Here is a 9,945-nt window from a genome sequence, read left to right as displayed (position 1 = left end):
AAATTTCTTAAAATTATATCGAAGTGTGACATTGGACTGTAGTCGTGACACTTCAGTTAGATATTTAAATCGTTTTTAGTTTTGTGAAAGATCGTCAATTGGAAAAAACGTAAAGGCGTCTGTCAAGAGTCACGTGTAATACTGCCCGATAGTGGTATTTTGCACTTAACCTTAGCCTTCACTCGGTATTGTACGATCGTCTTCAAATCTCGTAAAAATTATTTGGAAAAAAACGTCGATGGTGTATTTTTTATTAGAGAAGAAATCAAAACTTTTCATCAATCGTTTTCCTGGCGATACTAATGACGATCATTTATATCGTATGATAAAAGAAAGGTTTAAAACGAATCCGTAAAGTTAAAGTTCGAACTATGCGCCTTTAAGCCGTGTTTACGGAGTATTAGATCTTTTCTGAGTTGCCAAAAATATTTAGTTGGATGCTGGTAAAATTTACACCTGGCTGAAATGCCCAGGATAAAAACCAAACAAGCAAGTAGCCTTTGGTTAAGGCAACGCGAATTGGGTGTACAGTTCTCTTTGGGACATGCTGATCACTTTCATAAAACTCTTTATTCCTCTATACAACCGGTAACTTCTTGGGATCATGCGTTGTCTGCAGCTGCTGCCCATGGTGGAGTTTTTAATCTTGAATATTCCCCAGATGGGTAAGTACATCCATGCTTTTAGTTCTATGAAAAATATTGTATACAATAATAACATAATACTTTTTTTTGTATGACAGCTCTCTTTTGTTGGCGGCATGCGAGAAGAAAAGTATTTTAATGTTTGATCCTTTGAGGAGAAGCTTGATCCATGCGATTGATAATGCTCATAACGATTGTGTTAATTGTGTTAGGTATGTGTAGATCTTGTTTTCTTAAATAATGTAAGTTAATTATTGTAGCACTAAATATCTGATAAGAATAACTTTTTTTACAATAGGTTTTTGGACCAACGTATGTTTGCAACATGTTCAGATGATAGTACGGTAGCTCTTTGGGATGCTAGAAACTTAAAGAATAGAATAAGAACTCTTCAAGGTCATTCGAATTGGGTGAAGAATATAGAGTATAGTCCCAAAGATAATTTATTACTGACCAGTGGTTTTGATGGTAGTATATATACTTGGGACATTAATAGTTTCACAGAAAATAGTATTCTTTATACGCGTGTGTTCCATACAAACGGACTGATGCGAACTAGACTTAGTCCAGATGCCAATAAAATGTTAATAAGTACTACTTCTGGATACCTCATCATTATACACAACCTTAAATTAAGCACTTTAACTCAGGACTTGGCAGGATTTAGAGTGCGTTTCATTTCTGGTACTACATCTTCATATCTTATTTAACACACTTTGTATACAAGTTAATTTTTATTTTAGCCAAATATGTATCGGTTAATGCAATCGTCTCAAACTACAATACCAAACGTGGCAAGTTTCACGCATCTCTTTTCCCATTCTCGTGCACATAACCGAGTAGAATTTTTAACCGATTTCCCTGTTGGCGATGATGCTGAGATAATATCGAGTTTGCAAGTGCACCCTCATGGATGGTGTGCTTTGTCTAGGAATGTCAGTAACGGAGAAAAGTCAGAGGTTGATATTAAGAAGCTTACACAATTGACTTTGGTTACATATATATTTCTTACATTTCATTGATGATTGTATATTCCAGTGGACTTGTATTCATGACATACAAGAGCGTGATGTATCCAGCACAGCGGATCAGGCGAAAGAAGGAGAGGAGACAGCACCGCAGTTTAACGAAGTGCCCGTAGAAGAGTTCGAGGATTTTCAACAACCTCAACCTTCTCGCTCGGGTATAACATCTTCCTTTTTAATAGAAAGTCCAAACAACCGCGTGAGAGTAGTTCATACTACATCCGATACGAGATCGAACGCGGCTGGATTTTCAGATAACGCGCAATCAGCTAGGTCCCCGAGAAATAATTGGCAGTCAGTGTCTCGTAGAGCGTCACGGTCGCAATCGAGGAATTCGCGTTTGGACAGAAATGCGACAAGAGCGAATTTTGGCTCGATCGAAGTTAGTTCTAGTTCAAGTTCGTCTGATTCTCGTGCAAACACGGATAGAGACAATAGACAGGGGGATAGGTACATATACGCCGCTGACATTTATGCGGCTGATGAGAACATACTGGAAGAAGGTTCTGGTGATCAAGAAAGAGAATCAGGACAGGAGTACAGGCCGAGATCAAGTGTTCACCTTAACTACTTAAGACCACGCAATATAATCGAAAATTTTCCTACCGGTAATATAGAGTTACATGTAAGTACGACTGACGTGTGGGAAGCACATGTAGCAATTAGGGAAGCTAGGCTTAGGAGAGAGAGGGATTGGCTTTCTAGATCGAGTAACAATACTGTCGTTATTATCGGTGATAGAATTAGGGTTCAGAATCGGAATAGGCAAGGCCAGCAAACAATGTACGCTATTCCGAGAAACCGTATGATCCATCAAAATACTCCTAGATTAACGCATTACATAGAGGAACCTAACGTTGGTTCCGGTTATATAAAAGAATTATGTTTCTCTGCCGATGGTCGACTAATATGTTCACCGTTTGGTTACGGAGTACGTTTGCTAGGATTTTCTGAAAATTGTTCGGAATTATCTAACTGTGTACCTCCCTATAACGAGTCTATACAGTTGAACGAAATAGCGATAAACACTAGTCACTCTGGCATTGTAGTCTGTACAAAATTTTCTCCAAGGCATTGTTTGCTTGTGTCAGGTTGTCTTAGTGGAAGAATCGTTTGGCATCAACCTGTAGTTTAATAAAATTAATGTCAACTTTTCATTATAGTCTGCCTAGAGAACGTCTTGATGAGATATATTACTTGTCTATATTTCCTTCTTTTTATTTTTCACTTTTTGTTTTCTTTCTTTTTAACGAGGTGAATATCGGGAAATACGAAGATTTTTTTAAATATACAGTTTTTGATATATTTTATTTTTTTAGCGTGTTTTGTTATAGATATGATTGAGGTTAGGAAACCCTTTGTTGACGAGAGGTATTGGCGCGCGCAGTTGAGAAAATATACGCGTTGAACATTTGCGTTACTCATTGTTGAGGCTTGTATTTTCTTTAATATTTAGTTCATCATCGCTGTCACTATCACTAATAATATCGAAACGTCTGAGCTGCTTTCTTGTTGAACGGAGTTCGTTTCCATTGTCTAAAGTACTGTCATCGTCTTCTATCCTGTCAGGTTTAAAATAATATTCATCATTATTACTATCACTATCGAACATGTCCTTTCTGGATCTTTTAGGTATCGTATATAAGATATTATAAAAAATATATAAAATATAAAAAAAGCTAGTTGATTCGTCTGGTAATGCCATTGAAAGACTGAAATTCGTTTTGACTCGACGATCATCCTACATCGCGAGTTTACGTTAAATGGAAAATAGGATTCCCAAAGATCTATAATTTTCTTTCATCAAAAACATAGTACTGTTTAGTCTACAATACCCATGCGTAAATACGCATAAGATTATCGCTCAGAAAAGTAGACGTATGTCAGACACCTCAAAATAAGTGTCCGGAAATGTGATCAACTTCGGGCGTCTATTTGCCGACACTCGTCCGCAAAGGGTTTTAAGCTAATTATTTGCACGTAGCGTTTTTTATTCGAAACGCGATAAACGTGGTCAAATATAAGTTATTTTATATTGGAATTATCTCTCACTAGTGATTTAAAAAGGAAACAGTCATGACGTTATTTTAAGTACCGTTCAATGAAATTAATTAATTCATCTTGTATATTTAGAAAAGTGATTACTGAAACATAGTATTTTTACTAACAGACGTATATTTCTATTGAAAAATTTTAATATCTCAATAAGTCCACGGCAGAGTACTTTTCGTTTTATATCGCCAGAGAAAACGTAGGAGCAAGAATGCAGAAAACATTCCATCAACTGATCTGTATATTACACACTTTCATAGAATATTGGCGATTGCATTGCCATTTGCAACTGAATATACATTTTGCATTTGTACGTCTTGTTTGGCAATAATCGAAGGAATGATTGCGGTCTGCGATCAATTTCTGAATCATTGGCAATAGTGATCTAGGATCTAAGGAGAGGAAAAGAGGTAATATGTACTATAGAATGAAATTATTATGCAAGAAAATCAACCTCGCTAAAATACGTAAATACAACGCTAAATATGTAACGTTGGCGTTACCGTTAGTATTAAATTATTTAGCTGCGTATTGCGTGGCTATTAATAAGTACCCGAAATTTCAACTAATCATGAGATGATTATTAAAATTGGTGTCGCTGTTTACCGAGAGAAACGAGGCCTTCTCGCGACTGTCGTTGAAAGGAAAACCACGCCGTTAATCAACACAACTTTAATCCATAATGAACAGCTCGATTAATTTTCGAGTTGTGTAAAGAAGAAAAACAAAGAAACAGAAATGGCGTTTCTCATAGCTTCAAAGCAAACGCGAATATACGGATTGTAGTAATGAACAAATATTTGTAATTTATTTGAGCCATGTCTTTGACTATATATTCATATACGAAGTTCAAGCGTATTTAAATCGATTGTAGGATCGAAATGAATATCGCTTTTATTGTAAACTCTGTGTTCCATGGAGCATCTTACGTGCGTACTGTTAAGTAGAAAAGAAATCGTGTAACATATGTAAATACATTGTCAACTTAGGTATGTAATAATAATATAAATGTAATAACCAAATACGATATGGTTCATGTTCGTAAGCGTCGTATTACTTTTAAGGTTAGAGCGAATCAAACTAATGTTTGGAAGAAGCAGTCTGTAAATGCTCGAAATCGTGAAGTTCGTCAATTTTGGTAAGTTAGATATATCTGTAGTAATATTCATGTTTTGACGAGAAAATTTTAATTCGTTTAATGAAAATTGGAACATATAGTATAAATTATAATATAAGTATAAATTGAAATATAATTCGACATAGAATCAAATGGATATATACATGAAATTAAGGGTCATATTAATTTCAACAAAACAATGTTGGAGATTATTCACTGGTTAGTTTCTTTCGAGTTTTATGGGAATTATTCACTGGTTAATTTCTTTCGAGTTTTGCCCGCGAACTGTAAGATAAACAAGGCAAATTGTTTCGCGTGCCATTGATGGTTACTTAAATGTGGATTTTTGATGATATGCAGACTGTGAGTGCAAATGCAGGTTTGTCAACAATCTTCCCTTTCATCGGAAAAATGTACGAATAACATTGTATTTTTGCTTATCGCGTATCCACTTGACGATTATTTTCGAATAATCCGACTGATCGTGGCCTGCACGCTCTTTATACATATTATAACTATACGATCGTGTATAATTATTAATGTGCTCATTATTTTGTAAGATTTGTTTGTTTTCTTTTTCTATATAATAAAATGTTGCTTAATGTCTTTCGTCGGCCTGGGTCGAGTCTCCCATCGTTAACAAAAAAAAATCCCTGTAAAGGTAGATACTGGTATTTCGCTGAGAATGTGTTTACTAGTTAGCGAAGGTTTTTTACGTCAATTCCACATTGTCCTTGAATCGAAAGGAATTCGATGATTAAAATCGAGACAGTGGAAGGAAAATTTAATCCATTACACAATCTCTTTATTAACAATTAATTTAACTTATGTACAAATATATAATATACCTTAAGATACAACAAACCGCTGTCATAGCACGTAGAATAATAAAATCTATTTATTATTCCTTCTTGCACCTTAACAGTTGAAAGTGTTAACTTCTGTCCCTTTAAATAATCAAGGTATTAAGTTCTTGCTATGAAACTGGAGATCTGGCGAACGGTATTAACTAATAGCTAATTTATTCGATAACTGGTACAGATGGTTTGGTACTGTATTAATGGTTAGACGTTCTATCTCGTACGATAAGGGACAATAATTCGTTAATAAATAGCTGAATAAATAAAAGATCATTATCTCGTGGTTAGTTATATTCCTCTCCCGTGTTATCATGTCGATTACATCGTCAATATCAGCGAAGTCATGTACATTACGCGCATTCAGTATATTAGTCTTCCTGAATCAAAAGAATGCGACAAAAGTAATGATGTGTCAGCTATGATTCAGTCAACTAACCATTTCAAGTAATTTACAGATATAATTAGCGCCTTCTATTCTATTTCCAATGTATTTCAAACGATTGAGTACCTGCGGAAGTATTATTCATTCGGAAAGCAACTTTATCAAATAACGTGATAAGCTATCACGCCCAAAAATATGTACCCTAAATTAGCAATGATCATTTGACCCGCGTTGACAAATTTAGACATCATATTTCCATGACTACGATGATCGTGGAGATCGTGATGTTCACGGTGACTCGTTTCAGAGCTATTCGTTTGAAAATCCGTAACGTGTACATGTCCTTCGTGCGGAGATCTTTTTGATCTTTCGACGAGTGTTAGTTTCGTGTTCTTCGTTGTTCTCGCCTCGGGCAAACCTGCTGGAAGACGATGCTTTTCAAGTTGAGATTGATCCGATCGAACTTCTCCAGGAATTGGCGGTGGTAATTCCCCTTTAAATCTTCCAAATTGTGGCGTTCTGCTCAGAACGTCCGAGGATAGCTTACTTTTAGAGTGTTCCCCGATTCCAGAAATAGATCTGACCAAGCTGGAATCCTTCAACATTTTGCCATCAAACGTAATTAGCACTTCGGACGAAGGCGAGGGCGAAGGTGGCGGATTGTTCGGGAATTGTCCGGGAAGTGGCGGCAAATAATAAGCGTTCATTCTGTCAGCAGCCATTTCCATGTCATTCGCGTCACTAGGACGCGGTTTCGCGTTCGTAGATTTTTTCTTCGATTTTTTAACGGTTGCAACTGTCGGAACTGGTGGCGAAGGTATGAAAACTGGCTCGAAGTTATCGACTGCTTTATGGTTCAAAGTTTCCCGAAGACGGACGTCTTCTTCTTGCTCCACTTTCTCGGAGACTCTCTTTTGAGCCACGTCTGTAGCTTTCTCGATATTTCTTATGATCGGTTTGAAGCCACTTTCGATTACTATCGAGTCTGGATTGAACCCCGTGTTTCTCGCCGGCTTTATCGGAGTGACGAATATATTGGGTATGTCCAAGCTGGATACTTTGGTCTCTAGTTTCGTTCGATGTTGCTTCGAATCGATTTTCTTGAGCTTCGCGATCTGTGTGTTATCGTTTCCTTGAGACTGTCTTTCCGCTGTTCGTTTTCCGTAATTGGACGAGGACGGTCTGTAAACTGTCTTCTTTCGTTCCATGAAGACCGATCTCGAGGGTAGAGGAAGGGTGGGCTGGGGCATCGTCTGCAACATCGGTCGACGTGTCAACATCGGTCTCTTGACGAACATCAGTTGAGTCCTCTGGTCCGGTTGGTGATGATGATAATGATCGGGGAGGGGCGGGTGATAAAGATGATGGTAATTGGGCGCGTAATGGTGAGACACCGGCCTGGAATATGGGATCTGTGGGCTGGCGGTAGCCGGATATGTGTATTTCATCCCATGGCTCAGTGGTCGTGGATTATCTGCAACGAGGTTAGACAATTGCTGGTTAGAGGGTTGCCGAAGGAGTTCCGGTTGGATCTCCATGATTTGCTGTCGGCCAGGGTAGGAGGAGGTCAGTCTGGTGACTCCCATCGATTGTTCGCGATAGATCGGTGCGAGCTGGTGGTGATGATTATAGTGATGATTGTGATGCTGCTGCATGAGATCCCCGTCGAGGTGCACGTGATGCGTTTCCTTCACGCGTACCTCGTGACGATGCGGCACAGCATCGTGGCCCGGCGTGTTGTACGAAGGTCTCAAGGTGTATGGCTCCTCGTACGACGGCGATGATTTCAAGCGCACGTAATTGTTGTTGTTAGCGGTCGTTAGTAACTGCGTGTATGATGTGCTTAGCTTGTCAGGGTTAGTCGCTGGATGATAAGAATAACGAAGCCCGTGTTCGCTATGAGGATGATGAGAATGTTGAGGCTGCCGGAGGAACTCCGCCGTTGGTGTTACCTTGCTCAACACGCGGATGCTGTGGCTGTTTTCGAGATCCCCGCTCGGTCGCTGATTCTTCGGGTCCACGTAGACCTCGTGGTTCTCGCTGCCAGCGGCTTCTCCGGCGTCACAACTGTCATGAACGTTTATCTTCCATCCCAGATAGCGATGTGTGAAACACTGAATATTTGTCGATAATCGAATGAGTGCAGGATCTAATGTGTCCTTCGAATAAACTTACTTGATCTCTCTTGCGCAATTGAATTAATATCATCGATGAAATTTTACGAATTAATAGTTACAAATTATTGGTACCAATAGATTTTTCTGCATAATCATAGCGAGCATGATAATAAAACAAACGAAAGAAGTAAATTTTAGAAATTGTCCTATTCGTTGTAAAATTGTAAAACTATAAAAGAGAAATCTATAACCTGCTGTATTTATCACTTGTCGATTTACTGATACCATTACGATATTATTGTGCAAGAGGCGAATTCGTCTAACTGTCAATGCAACAGTTTGCGTTCACTTACCTGATAGTACACAGTATCAGGCGTGTTCTCATCCGGGACCCATTCTACAAAACCTGGTTCACCATGATCGCATTCCAAAGTCAGCGTACGCTGATAAGCGCCGAACGACGAGAATTCGTCCGCTAGGGGTTGATTCTGATCTGGCACCCAGTTGCATAGACGTCCGACACCCGTTGGTCGATATACTCCACGTTGACGTTGAGCGCCGGCAAATATTTTCACTTTCTGTTTGCCAAGAAACAGCACTTTCGTATTCAATTCGTCAACCGAGTTATCAATTTCATGAAAGAGAAAATAGAAAGTTTGCTTACGGCTTTCTCCTCGGGTGTCTTGTGTTGGTATCCACCAACGGGGTCATCGGTAATGTAAAAGGGATGATAACGAGCCGGAGTATCGGCATTTTCCCCACCTTCCACTACGAAAGTGTATTTTTTTCCACGTACCACGTTGATCTCCGGAATTAGCAGGCCATTTATATACCACGAAATTCCCCAACCAACGTGACCTGAGACAAATGAGCACCATATACGAGTTTACAGACTGTCTGTCAATTTGCGATTTCTATCATTAACCTACTAACTCCGCAATGTTTTCTTCAATCAATTTACATTATCGAATCCTGTTTTCTTAACGTTATGAAGACAAGTTTCAAGGATTTGCTTAATACCTTCTTCGTCGCGCTATAAAATTCTTCTAAAATTTGAAGGAATTAAAATATTATTTATTATACCAAGATCGAGTATTTCTATTTGAATTTGTCGTATTGGGTTTGTGTATTTATGAGAAATTTGAGGCTGCAAAGTGCACAGAGTACAGATAGTAGAGTTACGTTATATCGATTTCGTCGTATCTGCTTATTACAAAATAAACTTTATCTCTTTGCCTTGATAAAACTTTTACTAATGTTTTCATTTTTCGATAACAATAAGTTCTGTTTCATACCAGTAATAGCAGGATAGCCGTGCTTTCCTCCAGTAGGTCCCATCTGGGCATACAATACTCCGTCTTCGGGTTCGTAACATTGAATGGCTGGAATTTCCCAAGCATCGTCCTTAGCCGCCGGTGCAGGGGTTGCTACACGTTGAGGTCTTCTCGTAGTTGCAACTAGTTGCTATTTCGCAAAATCACATTCATCAGCCATTCGAATATTAGTAATCTTACGATATCTCATCTTCAATCAGACAAGTTTGAGTTATCAGAGTCTCGTTAATTATTTCATGCCAAGTTTAACGTTGAATTTCAACTCTGTTACCGTATTATTTTCGCTTTTTTTTACGTCGCAATATTTTACTTTTTTATAATAATCACAAATATATTTAACGTGTCAAGAAACGCTTTACCGTATACTTAAGATCACAAATCATGCATATCAGCAACGATTCTTACATTTCTCCT

General features: G+C 38.3%; 2 protein-coding genes across 7 annotated transcripts in view; one reads left to right on the top strand and one right to left on the bottom strand.

The window, feature by feature from the left end:
- Positions 1-437: 437 nt before the first annotated feature.
- The window catches only part of LOC117166241 (DDB1- and CUL4-associated factor 10 homolog), a 24,676-nt gene continuing 15,168 nt past the window's right edge, over positions 438-9,945 (top strand). For 2 of the 4 annotated variants that reach the window (XM_076624737.1, XM_076624735.1), the window contains exons 1-6: positions 438-665; positions 743-856; positions 943-1,312; positions 1,388-1,603; positions 1,683-4,710; positions 4,791-4,859. In XM_076624737.1, coding sequence (XP_076480852.1) covers positions 466-665; positions 743-856; positions 943-1,312; positions 1,388-1,603; positions 1,683-2,804 — 2,022 coding nt within the window. In that variant the 5' untranslated portion in view covers positions 438-465 and the 3' untranslated portion in view covers positions 2,805-4,710; positions 4,791-4,859. Of the gene's footprint in view, positions 666-742; positions 857-942; positions 1,313-1,387; positions 1,604-1,682; positions 4,711-4,785; positions 4,860-9,945 lie in introns of all 4 variants that reach the window. The other 2 variants (XM_033350039.2, XM_076624734.1) reach the window with 1 other exon arrangement.
- The window catches only part of Skeletor (DM13 and DOMON_DOH domain-containing protein skeletor), a 25,756-nt gene continuing 21,432 nt past the window's right edge, over positions 5,622-9,945 (bottom strand). Inside the window, exons 10-14 of one of the 3 annotated variants that reach the window (XM_033350034.2) lie at positions 9,493-9,661; positions 8,862-9,055; positions 8,551-8,775; positions 7,775-8,194; positions 5,622-7,729 (exon numbers count right to left, since the gene is read on the bottom strand). In XM_033350034.2, coding sequence (XP_033205925.2) covers positions 6,242-7,729; positions 7,775-8,194; positions 8,551-8,775; positions 8,862-9,055; positions 9,493-9,661 — 2,496 coding nt within the window. In that variant the 3' untranslated portion in view covers positions 5,622-6,241. The remainder of the gene's footprint in view (positions 7,730-7,774; positions 8,195-8,550; positions 8,776-8,861; positions 9,056-9,492; positions 9,662-9,945) is intronic. The other 2 variants (XM_033350029.2, XM_033350031.2) reach the window with 2 other exon arrangements.

This window comes from Bombus vancouverensis, chromosome 15 (assembly GCF_051014615.1).
Source record: "Bombus vancouverensis nearcticus chromosome 15, iyBomVanc1_principal, whole genome shotgun sequence".
Taxonomy (NCBI): Eukaryota; Metazoa; Arthropoda; class Insecta; order Hymenoptera; family Apidae; genus Bombus; species Bombus vancouverensis.
The sequence above is the reverse complement of the archived record's forward strand: the minus strand, read 5'-3'. Positions and strand labels throughout refer to the sequence as shown.